Source organism: Catharus ustulatus, chromosome 2 (assembly GCF_009819885.2).
Source record: "Catharus ustulatus isolate bCatUst1 chromosome 2, bCatUst1.pri.v2, whole genome shotgun sequence".
NCBI lineage: Eukaryota > Metazoa > Chordata > Aves > Passeriformes > Turdidae > Catharus > Catharus ustulatus.
The window spans coordinates 94,372,463-94,387,009 of record NC_046222.1 but is presented as its reverse complement, the minus strand read 5'-3'; the positions used below and the strand labels follow the sequence as shown (position 1 = coordinate 94,387,009).

The following is a 14,547-nucleotide window of genomic DNA, read 5'->3' as shown; positions in this document are numbered from 1 at the left end:
ATAAGCTGCCTAGAAAAGCCTCTCTATTAAAAAAAGAGATATTGCTAAACAGTTTTTTTGTTTTGTTACAAATCAAGGAAGAAGAGGGAAAGGACATTGAGAAGACTATCTCAGTGTTTGAATATATGAACATATGAGACTCCTATGTCTTGCTCATAGATTGTAGTAAGCTGAAAGAACTAACATATAAGCCAAAATGCTAACATCCTTTTCCTTCAATCCTCTACTAGGCAAAACAGATGCAAAACACTGTTAGAAGGACTAACACTGCTCGGACATCATCTGGTCCAGAAGTAGATTCATCAGCTCCTTCTTGCTCCATATCATCATCTTCCTCATCTGTTGTCCCTGACTCCTCACTCGAGGATGAGTAATCCGTTACTTTATGTGGAGGTCGCACATCCTCTACTGCTCGCAACTCCTTTGCCAGTGCAGTTAAATCCTGATGGGAGAGGGAAGAAAAAAAATTAAAACTGATATTGCAAGTAAGAGAGAAAAAGAGTTTGCAACACAAACCCACAGGATTAGTGGCTGAGTTTGTTCAGTTGTTCACTTCTGTGTTTCCATTGCCCCAGCAGTACTGTTTCCTTTGATTTACTCATTCCTAACGGTTACCAAAGCTCACTTGCCATAAATTCAAGCACCAGAAGAGTCAACCTCAGGGGGTCTTGTCATATCACAGAATAATGTACATACTCTGAAACCCAGCTATCGTGACTTATGACTAACTGCAGTATCATAAGAGATATGGCTGCTGAAGAAAGTTTCAAGGAAAGATAGAAATACTGTGAAAACCCACTGAGCTCCCCAAGATACAACTGGACACAGAGCTGTAATCAATTTTAATAGCTGCCAGACATAGAAAACATCTGAAATTTTTCACAAAAAGTAGGAAAAATTTAAGATCTTACCACTTCTCCCTGCACCATTCAGCCCAGCATTGGCATATTCAGGTCAAACGCACGACCATTGGTCCAGTCAGGAAGGAAGACAAGATCAAAAGAGAGAAAGGTATGGATTAGGAAGGAAGAAGACCAGAGAGCAGAAATCAATCCCAGAAGAAGTGCAAACTCTAGTGTTTCAGTACTGATATGCACAGGCAATTGCACAGCCCAGAACATGCTGCTAGACCCACAAACTCAACTCCAGCAGATGTTCACCCATGATGGCACTGAACGGAGCTCTCAGTGTACTTTTTGTGAATCTACTTAAAAGTCAAGGAGGACAGGGGAGGTGAATGCAACTCACAGCAGGCTTGATAGGTCTGAAGACTTCTTTCTTCTCTTCAGGCTTTTTAGGTGCACTTTCATGGCGCTGTGATGGTGAACCCTCTGATTTGGATGATGCTGCATGTGCCAAGATCCCAAAAGGAACACAGAACAAAGCAGATTAAGCAGGGAGCTAAAATATGTTTTCTGACTTCACTGTGGAGTGGGGAAGAGATGTGAGATGAGTATTAGGGGTGTCTGACCACTAGACCTAAGTTTCACTGGTTCACTATTACATTGTCCCTGAAAGACTAAACAAAAGCCACCATAAGCTGTGATTTGTATAGGTGCAAGTGATCTATGTTTGAAGCCAAAGTAAACGGTCATAACAATTGTAAATCAAAGACTCAAGTGTGGCCACAAGCTGGAAAGACTCCATCATGTTCCAGCAAAGTCCAGTTGATACTTATCCATTGCAGTTTGCACCCTGTCAACAACCACCAGGGTTGACAGGCAGCAAGTATCAAAATGTGCCCTGGCACACATGAGGAAGGGAGGGAGCTGTGAGGGCATGGAGACCAAGCTGCTTGCACATAGGAAAATGCAGCAGTGCCTGGATGTGAATTAAAGAACAATGAAACAAACAGTTTAATGATTTCTGTGCCTACTGCCCTTCCCAAGCAAGGACACATGGCCGAGAGTGTACAGGAAGCCAACCCATTTCTTACACTGCACGCTCAAGGGTCCCTGCCACGGCTATCACGCTTAATTACTATGTGCTTCTCAGTGTAATAAAATTAGAAACACAATGTTACAAAGGGTAGGAGAAGGACTTACATCTCATCCTGAACCGCTCTCCAGACCCACTCTGAGAGCCAGGGTGAGAGCCAGGTTGGGAGCCAGAGTTGCTTGAGCCAGAAGAACTGCCACTGCCTGGCCTTGGCACAAGCTTCTCCACCCTTTCCCACAGCAGACGAGGCTCTATATTGCTGTATCAAGGGAGGAGAAAAATTCTTTGTCACACACACTCGAGTCCCAGATTCCCAGCTCTAAACTGAAACATCACCTTATCTCTGTTTTGCTAATAACTCAACTGAAAGAATACTTTAACGCTAAGATCAGGGCATCAGTAATGCTTCACAACTCAGGCAGTGACTCCCTTCAAAATAACTGCTACCTTATTTATGATGGTTTAAAAAAAAGTTCAGGTGGGTATAAGTTATTCCTTTTATCTGGAACTATCTACCTGCCATTCTTCTATATCTAATCTGAAGCAGACAATTCTCTAAGCCTGCATGCAGCAGGTTTAAAATTGGGTCAGAAGTGTCCTAGGCACTAAACACAAGCCAAAAAGAATACCAGAATACCCTGACCCCTCTCCAGTGAGCTAATTCCACAGTGGTCTGCCCATGTTGCTCTGTTGAACTCAGGAGTCAGATCTCTCCTCCCCTTTCCAGACCTTGGGTGCTCTCTGTCACAGCCCATGGAGGCTTTTTCGCCCTCTTAAAATCTGGTTCTGGCTAAGAGGCCAGAAAGTTTCTCAGGTCTCTTCACTTGAGATGTTACAAGCCCTTCTGCTGCCAGTAATAGACCCAAGCTGACCTGCTGCACCAAAAGCCAAGACATTAACAAATGGTCACATTTTTTCCAAAGTCTGAAGGATATTTAAAATCATTGCAAAAATTAGAGGGCAGGTAACTCAGATGAGAAGAGGAAAGAAGAAATTTTGTCAGCATTTTTTGACACATGTGCTACATCAAGAGAAATTAATCATTACTGAAAAGGGATGAAACATCTGCCTTCCATGTCCTACAGGCATTGCCAAAAGCTGTCTAGAAATGCCTGGCTGCCCATAAGCCTTTTCCCTCCAATTCAAGAGAAGCAAGGAGACATAGGCTTACAAACCTCGTGGAATTTCTTTGACCTGCTTGGTTATTTTGCTGCCCACCGCCCTGCAGTGGGGAATCACGGCGGGACAGGACTGGTGATCGGGACGTTGTTCTCACGGGTACCTTGGGAGAAAAAAGGTTGTGTTAAAGCCATGAAGAGGACAGAGAGGACAGGAAGATAAAACTTGTCTTGCCACAAAATATATTCTTAAGATCTTAACAACGTGTTCTTAAATACAAGCTAGCATCAATGACCAACAGCAATAAACAAACACCTACAAAGCCAAAAGCCTTAGCTGTGATGCTGTTCAGAATCTGAATAGAACTTAAAAGTTTAGTCTTAACATTAAATAGCATTTAACAGTTATCACATGAACACGTACACGCCCCGCTACCCTCCCAACTACTGAGACATTTGAAAAGAATATGGCATTTTGACTGAAGCAGGGGAGGCACAAAGCAATTTGCTGAAACAGCATGAGAATTAGGAGAATAAGCTCAAGGGAACCAAACAAATGCCCGGGAATGGATCAGCAGAAGGCAAAGGCTGGTGGGGGGGAGCAAGAATATACTCAGAAGAAGCAAATCCCAGTGGATGGGAGGGGGGATGGAAGGGGGAGAGGAGGAGGAAATATATTGAATGTTTCCTTTTTGTTCAGATCCATCTCAATTTTAAATAAGTGTATGATTCATAGTTTGGGTTGCAAACAGATGAAGAGGAATATTAATTCTGAGCAATAACCTCAGGGATATTTTGAATTCTTTCCTGAATATGGTAATGATTTTTTAACTTTGCATAATAAATTGTTTCTCTGAAATAGCTGCATTCTATAAATATTTACCAATTTTATATGAAGCTTCAATATTGTACTTCAGGTTGATTATCATTAACCCATTGACTGAATACCTACATAATCATCTGCCTTCCACAATACTGTTACCAGTGCTGGCACAAAGGCACAAGTCTTCCCAGTGCCCAGGGTATCACATCCTTAAGAAAACTGTAATTAATAATAAAAAAATAGCACACATCTGTCTTTCTACTCCTTACCCTTGGAGGCACCTCGTCACTGTCTGATCTAGCCCAAGCCTTTTGGGTGGGGTCGGGTACCTCCGACTTAGAGTCAGAACTCTGATTAAGCACTTCACTGCGTGAAGGTGGATATGGGTCCTGGGAACGAAGATGGTGATGAGCAAATTTGGGAGAAGGGTCACTGAAGGAATGGGATCGCGAGACAGGGGAAACATTGTTCTTGAGAGATGCCAGATGGGACCACTGTACCTTACAAGAAAACAAAACATAAAACATTCAATGCGCTCAGTATAACCGGCTTTCCAATTAACACAGAATAAAGGCAGGTGGGGCAGGCAGAGACAAATTGGTTATGGCATTAGGTAAGCGTGGGGTGGAATCGATGCATTTAAAAGCAAGGCAAGCGCCCAAAGAACGTAACAGACTGAAAATACAGCACATATGCATTTTTTGTGTGATACGCTCTCCACATAATACACGTACACTGGTGCCCAGAGGAAAAGAGGATCTATGATGCACCATGAGCCTGAGTTCAAAGGCCACTCAAGACAGAAGTCACCTTCTGTTCCCTGGTCTTCAGCCAGGTCTCATGGTGGGCTAGGAAATTGAAGTGGATATCCAATTGGAGCAATGTACAGAATTAAAGAATCCTGTAAATTGGGCCAACCAACAGACATTTACATTTCCTAATTAATTTAGGGACTAGATACAGCCCAAAACTTTTGGAGAAAGACCATAACACAAAGCCTTTATTCCTTTACAGTAATTTGCAATATATATAAAAAACATAATATATATTGTATATAGTATACATATGTACAATGCATATTATACTTACACCATATATGTACCATATACTGTACATATATACATATTTATACACAAAGTACACACACACACTCTTACGTGCACACATATTCAATTACACATACTAAGAAGGCATAACAGTGACCATGGAGTTAAAACTCCATTAGGATTTCCAGTGAAATCCATATTGACCCTTCAGCCTACTTCCTCTTTGTGCATAAGCCTGTATTTCAGAGTTAATTTCTGAAACTGAGGAGGAGGAAAAGTCATAACTGAGGAACATGCTGTTTTCACACCTAATGATTAAGCAAAACTTTGCTTTCAAGCCCAGTTTCAGTAGGCTGGCTGTATTTGTTTTCATGTTATTATTTCCTCAATTTCAATACACACAGCTGTTGAAGAGCCTTATTATCCTTAATATGAGTGGAAGACACAGACTTTAAAAGTAACTGGCACAGAGTATGAAGATACAAGTCCAATATTTTGAAATAGTCATAGAGGTTTGAATGAAAGCCAGGAAATAATAAGCAAGAGATGAAGTTCTGTCCTGATTTCTCCCACTCTTCCATCTGTTCAAATTCTCCTGTTGTCCAAAAGAGTGGCAATACCTAGTCACAATCAGGGATGGTTTTAGCTTGCACTGTCATCAACAGACTTTATTTGAAAGAAGAAAATTCTGTATGGAAACAGAGGTACTAAATACAGAACTCTACTGTTTAATTTAGCATACCTAAATTGCTCAGAATTCATGGTTATATCTAAGTTTTAGACAAAGGTTACTTTTTCAATTCATGCCATAACTCCTATAAGATCAGGTTTCAAGATCTGGAGTCTCTTCATTAGAAAACAACAAAACAATGGCTACCATGCAGCTCAGTGGTTTCAACCTCTTCTTGATTTTTCCAGGGGTGGTACAGAGTTTTATTTAGCAACTGCAGGCCTACTGACAAAAAGCTTGCTTTTCTTAGACATGTTTTGCAAACTCTTTGAAACGGTGCTCACACTATTAAAACCCACTTGTTTAGTTAGCTTTTTTCTGTAAGAATTTTAAAAACCAATCAAGTGTGCATTTTTTTCCTAAGCATCCCTTTTTAGCAGTAAAAACCTTGCACAGAGCAAATTCTGAATTGGAAAATGCTCTGCAACTGCCACTAGTATTTAACCCACTATGTCACTGCTACACAAATAATAATGGGATACAACAGTGCTAGTCCAGCTCTAACACGAAAAAAACCCAAATCAAAAAAACCCACCAAACCCACAAATCCATCAGTTTATCAATAAAATAAGCAAAAATAGACAAAGAGTAAATCCACAGAACAAGCTGTTTTATGTAACAGTACTACCCTTTACAAAGGACTTTCTTAGTGCAAAGATCTGCAAATTTGAAGGAAACATGTTAGGACTTCTGCATTCCCTCCAGGCTCACCAAGCTTTTCCTGGGCACTTACCTGGGGCTCCATTGGCCTCTGCAGGGCAGGCTGAGCAGGTTCTGAGTTTCCATTGGAAAAGGACTCTGATCTTGAAGGCACTGGTGGCTCCAACACTTTGCCCATCTGTTTAGACTGTGCTTCAGGGGAGCCCTGATTAGTTTTTCTAAATCTCTCTTCCACCTAAGCCAAAATAAATGGAGGTTAAACCTTTAGTCAGTAAAACCAATTACTGTAGAAATACAAAGGGGAGTACCACCTTTTCTTTACCACAAAGAAAGCAAATACATTTGGGGTTTGGCAGGATCTTTTCTCTACCACTTTTCCCAGCACTGTAAGTTTACTGAGTGAACTACACCAAAGGTCCAAGTACGCCCATATGAGTAATCCATACTAGGAAGAGAGGAGATACAGGAGGCAGCAAGATGTGAGGTAATATGATGAAAGACCATTATGGGCCTTCTTTCTGCCTAGACTAATTATCCATCAGTACTTTCCTTACAGATAATAAAAAGGATATAAGTAAAGAGAAACAACTTCACAATATAAAAGTACATTTCCCACTGTTATCCCTTACTTTAGCTGCCCACCTTATGCACCAGTGGTTTTGGATTATGTGCTTTCCTGTGCTTCTCTCTTCAGCAACAGAAGAAGAGATAGGAGGGTATGTTTCTCTACCAGGTAATACTGGAGTCTGTCCAGCTTTAGGCTTCCTACACAAAAGTGTAGGACTTATCATCGTCTCTCTTATCTAATACTCCCAAGCAAAAACTCAAAGGTTGTTGAGGACAGTCCCATCAGCTTGTTTCCTGTTCTCAGGAAGATGTAGAATTTATCTGATGTTAAACTCAAGAGCTTGCTGAGGGGAAGACTGAAGGAGAATGTGCTCAGTCCTCAGAATAACATCAAGCAAGGTCTCCATCCAGAAACATCACCTTGTTCGAGGCCACAACACTGAAAACGAAGTGAGAGGTACAAAGGACAAGAGATGGAAGGAGGCTACAGGCAGAAAGGAAATAGCCTCTCATTTCCTAAAAAAGTCTGTTGCTAGAGCCAAGGCAGCATGTGCTAGGTAAGCTGCCTCTGAGGAATGCTTAACTCCCAGTATTTTATCAAAGCACCAGAGATCCAACTGCAAGCTTGGGATGATTTAATTTTGCTTTAACCCTTGTGCCCAGAGCACAAAATCAGTACTGGGACAATTTCCTACTGCTCCCTAGCAGTGATGGTCTGGAGAGACTGGCTTCCAGAAGACAGGCAAGTTTCCAGACTCCTCGCCTCAGGTGGGCTCCTTTACAAATCCAACCTGCCTCTGCATTCCAAAATTTGAGGACAGTACCAGGTTGCCTATAGGGACAAGCAGACAAGCTTCTGTAAGGTCTACACAAAACACACCATGTCTTGGGAAGTACAGCAATAATGGAGGCAAGCATCTTCACCATGCAATCATTTTCACCACTGTGTTCAACTTCACAGAGCCATTCTTTAAAGTCTAAAAAACAGGCCAGACTCCTTGTTATGAATAGAATAAGGAAAAGCCTCAAGTCCTTCCGTCTGAAGAAACAGGTTTTTACATCTCTAGCTGTAGATGACAGGAAGTTTCTTCCACAAAGCACATAAACTGCATGAGTGACATGTCCTCAAAACCAGACAAGAAGTGGCAAGGAGATAGAGAGCATTCCTGGATAGAAACAGGTCCTATTCCAGTCATCTGACTGTCTGGACCTGAAAGTGGTATTAAGTTCTAAGCTCCCTGCCATTTTCCAAAGCCAATTTTAGATGTCCTTTTCCTTATATCCTCATTGCTACTGCAATGAGGAAAAAACTAATCACCATTAAACTCTGCCAGTCAGGAAAGTTAGTCCCCTTCAGCTTACCATCCCAATGGTCAGCATCTCTGTAGGTGGACACTTTCTCTGGAGAGCAGTATGGTTGAAAGTATGAGGCACAGAACACTCATTCCTATTCACTGTTTTGGGTAAAGAATGATGTCAGAGTTAATACCTGTTGTTAGGATTGACTGGTGGCATTCCCACTGCCAGGTATCAAGACGTTATGTCTATATTTCTACTGCACTTTTTAAAAATACTATTACACAACAATCTCTGGGAAGATCTGACTACTAACCAATTTTTCTGTCTTTACTCTTTTTGGCTAGAGCAATCACAAAAGAAAGACTACAACAGAAGAACAGCTGAGTCAGTGGTTTTCCTAAAGGATGTAACACTTGAATCTTTGTGAGTTTCTCTCCTTTTCAGCTCTGAAAGGAAAATGAAGCAGATACAGTTCTACATCCCTCCAAATCCCAGCCAATATTCAGGCTGGACAGAAGTGCTAGCCTGGCACTATGCTTTCACTGAGGTGGGCAAAGAGCATGCAACAAGGACAAGAGGCTGGTTCCATGTCTGCACCATCACACACCGGACAAGTCAGAACTTCTTCCAAGTAAGAAACACATATCAGATACTTCAGCCACCAAGCAGAATCGATGAGATAGCACAAACATGGTTATTAAGAACTTGGACAACAGCATCTAGAATAAAATGAGCATGTGTCCACCAAACCCAAACAACAATACTTCAAAGACTAAGTAGAGCTGCTGGATGAAGCTGAACCAAGAGCTATTTTATCATGTTTAGCAGGCCTAAATATATTTTCTGTTCTTGTTCCAAAATGTATTTACCTAGTTGCCACATGCAGCTGATGCATGCCATTAAGAGCTTTGACTAACATTGCCGAGTCTGGTGGTTTGTGGGCAGTATGATGCTCAAGGGAAACATAAGAATAAGATCACTGAAAGAAAGCCAAATATACATCAAAGAGGCCTTTACTTGCTTAGCAATGTTACTCATGGACCAGTGAGATAGGGGACACTCACTGAAAGAAACAGCACTTCAGATCAACTTGTGAGTGCCTCAAGTCCAAGAAGGCAGCACCACAGAGTTTCAAAAGAGCAGGACGTGATCTCAGAAGAGAATACTTAACATTTCAAAAATGAAACTAATGAAATTCAGGTTTGTGTTCACTTGAAGAAAATTTTGAAAAGTGTAAGTTAAAACACCAAATGTGTAAACACGTGCTGAGTGTTAACATCCATCATAGATTTGTTCTTTCCAACTGCCCCTCAGTTTCACATCACCAGAATTTGCCAGAGACACAGAGCACTGCACCAATGCTTCCTAAGAAAACACGTCCGATGAAGTACAGATACAACTTCTTGACATGATACTCCCAAAACCAGGTCCCTTTAGTCTGCAGCCTTCCAGACTTTCTTTCCAACTTTTACACCTCAAAAAGTGTGAAATCCAGTGATTGCAGAAGTACTCAGAAGTTGCCCAAGGGTTTGAAAACTAGTAACCAACAGTTTGAAATATCCTGTCCCTTATAAGTGGTGGCCTCCAACTAGAGCAGAAATGCAGTCACACTGATGCCAGCAGGCAAAGAAACAGTTAGCAGACTCCTGTCACAAGCAGGACTCACCTCACGTGCTCTTTCAGGAGGCTCATAGTGGGATTTTGGCTCAGGGGTATGATAGCTCTGCTTATTTCTTTCTTGCTGCTGCTGCTGTTGCTGCTGCTGCTGTTGTTGCTGCTGCTGCTGCCGCCTGTGATCGTGCTGCAGTGACAGGAGGTAGGCTTGCTCCTGCTGCAACTGGCGCTGGAGTCGCTCTGCCTGTCGGTGCTCCTCCATCTCTCGCCATCTGTATTCCTTTGAGAGAACGGGTGAGGAATTCAAGACGTGACACTGACTGTATGGTGGACGTGTCCCTACCAATCCCATTAAAAATGCACCTTTGTGGTTGCTGTTGCTTTTTTGTTTCTGTGTTTATTTCATTGTTAATGTGTAACCAAGAGCTAAGTTAGACCCAAATGACTTGTGTCTTATGTTGGGAAAGTCATGAGTGTACTGCTAAGTTTGACATGATCGGAGAATTATGTCAAAACTGATTTTTATTAGAGGGGGAAAAAAGAGTTGTTTATACTAAATCCAGTGTAAGTTCATAAAACAATGATTTAGGCCAACACTAGGCCATTGTATCCTGGGGTGGATTTACATATCATGTGTGCTTTTGATCTGCAACACAAGCACTCTAGTTCTTCACTGAATGCCAAGGTCTGTTCAGAAACTCGACCACCACACCAGAACTGTTCCACTTTAACATAAAGCCTCCTCTTATTGCCCAGAAAGCAGTGTGACCATATAGCACTTCTCATATGTGCCTGTCAGCCCACAACACTAGCATAAATGGCCTTTTAATCAAGCTCCTTTGTTGTCATACTGTCAGTGCAGCTGTGCCCGACTGAGGGAAGCCTAGGACTGGCCGGATAAATGGATCCTATAGCTACTGAACAAAACAGATACAGTGCTTTACCAGTAACATGGCCTGCTCCTGGAGCAGCTGCTGCTGTAGAATTTCCAAGTGCCGCTGCTCCTCTTCTAGCTGTCGCCTGATATACTCCTGTCACATAGAAATTACCCAGCAATAAATTTATTCAAAAGGAATGCATCAGAACCCCCTGGGTGGAACACCACACGCTACTTCCCCAGTTCAGCTTTAATGAGAAACGCACTTCAGGATGGATTAGTGCCTGCAGAACAATTTAGGAAACCCTGCCTCCTGAGCATTAGATTTTGGCCCCTTCTGTTCTGAAATTTGCACTCCTGCAAACGTTGCCGGCACAGGCCAGAGCTCATTTATGTATTTTGGAAGTGGTTTCAAGAAGCAGCAAAATGCACTTGAAGGTTTTGGGAAGTTAAAACACAGCAAGTCTGACTCAACACAGCCAATACAAAGTCACATGCAAGTTGTAGTAAACATTAGTGTGTTGCACTGGTGCGATGAACTGTTAGCAACAGCTAGAGCCAGGCATAGTGTAGGCAGAGCTGGAGCAAGCTCCCCCAAACGGGCTCTGCCAAGTGCATTGGGACCTGCCCTGCCGAGTCTCCCCTGCCGCCCTCACCAGAAGCCTCTCCTGAGCAAATGCTGCCAGCCTTGCTGAATTATGCGATGGTTATGACACAAACAAACATCCACCAGGAAACAGATATTAGACCAAACTCGCTTGCTCTTGCCATCTAGCCATCTCTTCACCTGCAGCCTCAACAGGTCAAGACATTTACCCATCGCCTCACCTACCCCCTAGAAGAACTGAAACTCTGAAGCACCAAACCCAAGCTGGTAACATCCTATCATGCAATTAATGGAAGTATGTAACATGTGCATGCGCACACACACAAGCACACGCACACATTTACAGTGTATGCATAAGGAAATTAATGGATCAGTGATACAGTGATGGGAGTTATCGAAAGTCTTGTGACAGACTGATGAGATACACCATACTGTTGTTACGCACATTGGCTGAGCCACAGTTTGAGTTAACAAAAATTCTAAGAGGGAACATGTCTTTTCTTCTAAAAATAAAAAAGAATAAAAATTCAGAGTGGTTCAGCTTGGCCACACCAATTAACCATTTGTCATTACTGGCACTGTGCGTAATTAGCATTTCAACAGTTTAAAAAGCAGCTGGGGGAATACCCGGTGTCTGCCCAAAAGCAAATTGCTATTCTGTAATTAGAGATTTTCCATATATTTATTCCCATTGGTTAGTCTTCTCTCCTTTTGACTCAAGAATCTTTGAAACATACACAAACACAATAAAATTTCCCAGTAACACAATCATCAGTGATCTTGAAAGAGCGAATTTATGCAAGAAAAAATTAAGGTATGTCAGGCCAAACCCAGCATTCCTGAAGCTAATGGGAAATTTACAATCAATCAGCCTCTAGGACAGAAGTTTTGGCACTTTATTTGCAATCAGTATTTCTCAGTACATGCAAGTAAGTATTGCTCTGATTATCACCCTGATTAAAGTTATTAAAGAATTTTAAAACATGCAGATTTCATGCATAAATATAGCTGATGAATTTCACAGTTTAACAAGTTTCTCAGTTGTACTTTCAATGTATTAAGGGCACATTGGCATAACTGAAGACATACTTGTTGCCTGAATGGGCATACATTACTGATTTTAAAGAGAATAAGAGAAGGAAATTGTGTATTGAAGTTTTAGACTGGAAAATCCTCTGCAGCTCAAAGATTCCACCGCAAATTCAGAGCATTCAAAGTTCACCAATGACTGATTCTGTGTGCCAGAAGCTGACATGCAACAGAGCTGCTCTTCTCCTGGAAGACCTTCTGAACAGGGGCATGTCCTGCAAGAACCACTGATCCAGCATGACAAGCCTAGAAACAGTTTTCAGCACCAGGGTTGATTTTGCCAACTCTGGTGATTTTAGTCCAGCCCAGGGGCACGAGCTGAATTTAGAATGAGTACTGCAACAAGAACTCTTTTTTTGAGAGAATATTGAGGCTGCCAGAATTTTCCATAAAGCCCTACAATCCTATGTTAGTGCACTTGCTGTCAAGAACAACAAAGATGAGTTAGTGTTACGTTGCCTCTAAGCTGATTTAGGCTTACTACTTTTTAAAAAATTAAATTAGAACTTAGAAGAAACAAACCTATTACACATATATCTGTATCATGGACTCACCTGCTCCCTTTCTACCCTCCTCTTTTCCTCCTCTGCTCTTCTTCTCTCTTCCTCCTCCTTACGCCTCCTCTCCATTTCTTCCAGACGTCTTTTTTCCTCCTGTTCTCTCCGCCTTTGCTCACGCTCTTGTTGCCTTCGAGCTTCCCTTTCTCTTCTTTGTTGCTACAAAAAAGGAAAAGAAACCACAGAGTTTTACTTTTGTTGTTATCAAAGAAAGAGGTGGAGTTGTTTTCTATGGTGAAGAGCGGGATTTACCAGGACTAGCAAGCTCTGCAACTGAGTGACAAAACATTTTATGCAAGTGTTCCACCAGGAAACTAAACTCATACCCAGCACACATCTAGCCCTAAAAGCAGCCTCACTTAGACTCTCTGGTTTCTTCATGCACACACACAAAAGTCATGCACCATACCCCTGATGACCGAGGAGTGGAAACTCACTCCTTTCTTCAAGGGAAATTAACACAAATCCCAATCTTTGAACAACTGTTGATGACAACTTTCTTGGTATCAACAATATACTTGTTGTCAAAAGGGAATGATCAGCCCTACTGAATCAGCTAACTCAAATGTTAACTATCTCAAACATTCTGTAAGTAGCTTGTCTCTTAAAACAGTTCATGGTCTGCTAAGAATTTTGTAGTGTTGGCCCAACAATCAAGCTTAATTCAATGCACTGCTCTAAACTTTGCCTAAGAGAGAAGGAAGGCTGACCAACAGCTCCTCCCACAACATCAAAAGCACCTATATGTAAAAGAGGAAAAGCAGCTGAAGTAAGATTTACACTTAAACAGATAAGCTTCCACACATGACCCAAATACAAACTGGTGCTGATTAGGTCTGCTCAAGTCTGAAAAAAACCTTGAAAACAGCTCTAGAAAGCATGAACTGACTCATTTATGTCTGTAGAGCACCATGTATGACTTCAGAGAAGACATTTTAAATGCCCATATAGTCGTGACCAATTCTTCCTGCACTTCAGCATAAGCATCCAGTTACTCCACCTACCTCAAAATCCCAGGCAGCCTCCCACAACTGCCTAAGTGTCAAAAGACCCAGCTGTCTCCTGTTCAACCATCAACTGGGAATATCACTACATTTACTTTCTTTATAGGTTTCTATAATACGCTAAAAAATATGGAAGAAATTTAAACCAAAAAATAACATGCGCAAATTTAATCCCAAGAACAAAAATGAAAACCTACATTGGTTATTCTTTATCACATTTATGTTAAGGTTAATATTATCCACAATTTCTGTTGAAGCAAAGCTGCCACATATTTGCCTGTCTTGAGGTACTCCAGATAGTCTTGCAAGAAACAGCACTCACACTTAAGCTTTAATTTGGGTTCACAAATCCAGTTACCAGTGTGAGTTTCGTAGTTGTGCTCAACTGAAAAAGCAAAGGCCAATCTACACTTGCTGTGTTACTTCGTGGGATGAGCTTTCTCTGCTTGGAACATTTTCCTGCATTACTATGAAGCAACTGAAATATCAACAGCCTTTCCATCTTCTGGAATCTGTACTGACATGACAGCAGAGAAGAAATACTAGAGGGGAAAAGAAAGATGGTTCTTGGGGTTTTCTGAGCTTTTCTGCCAAGAGAAGTTGTGGCTATCCCAGCCC

General features: G+C 41.7%; 1 protein-coding gene across 8 annotated transcripts in view; it reads right to left on the bottom strand.

The window, feature by feature from the left end:
• Positions 1-14,547, bottom strand: part of MAP4K4 (mitogen-activated protein kinase kinase kinase kinase 4) — a 163,764-nt gene that overhangs the window by 23,595 nt on the left and 125,622 nt on the right. For 3 of the 8 annotated variants that reach the window (XM_033051120.2, XM_033051119.2, XM_033051123.2), the window contains exons 13-22: positions 12,923-13,084; positions 10,740-10,826; positions 9,848-10,075; positions 6,389-6,550; positions 4,149-4,379; positions 3,114-3,220; positions 2,046-2,197; positions 1,249-1,346; positions 912-920; positions 267-442 (exon numbers count right to left, since the gene is read on the bottom strand). In XM_033051120.2, the coding sequence (XP_032907011.1) occupies positions 267-442; positions 912-920; positions 1,249-1,346; positions 2,046-2,197; positions 3,114-3,220; positions 4,149-4,379; positions 6,389-6,550; positions 9,848-10,075; positions 10,740-10,826; positions 12,923-13,084 (1,412 nt within the window). The remainder of the gene's footprint in view (positions 1-266; positions 443-911; positions 921-1,248; positions 1,347-2,045; positions 2,198-3,113; positions 3,221-4,148; positions 4,380-6,388; positions 6,551-9,847; positions 10,076-10,739; positions 10,827-12,922; positions 13,085-14,547) is intronic. The other 5 variants (XM_033051122.2, XM_042780171.1, XM_033051124.2 and 2 more) reach the window with 3 other exon arrangements.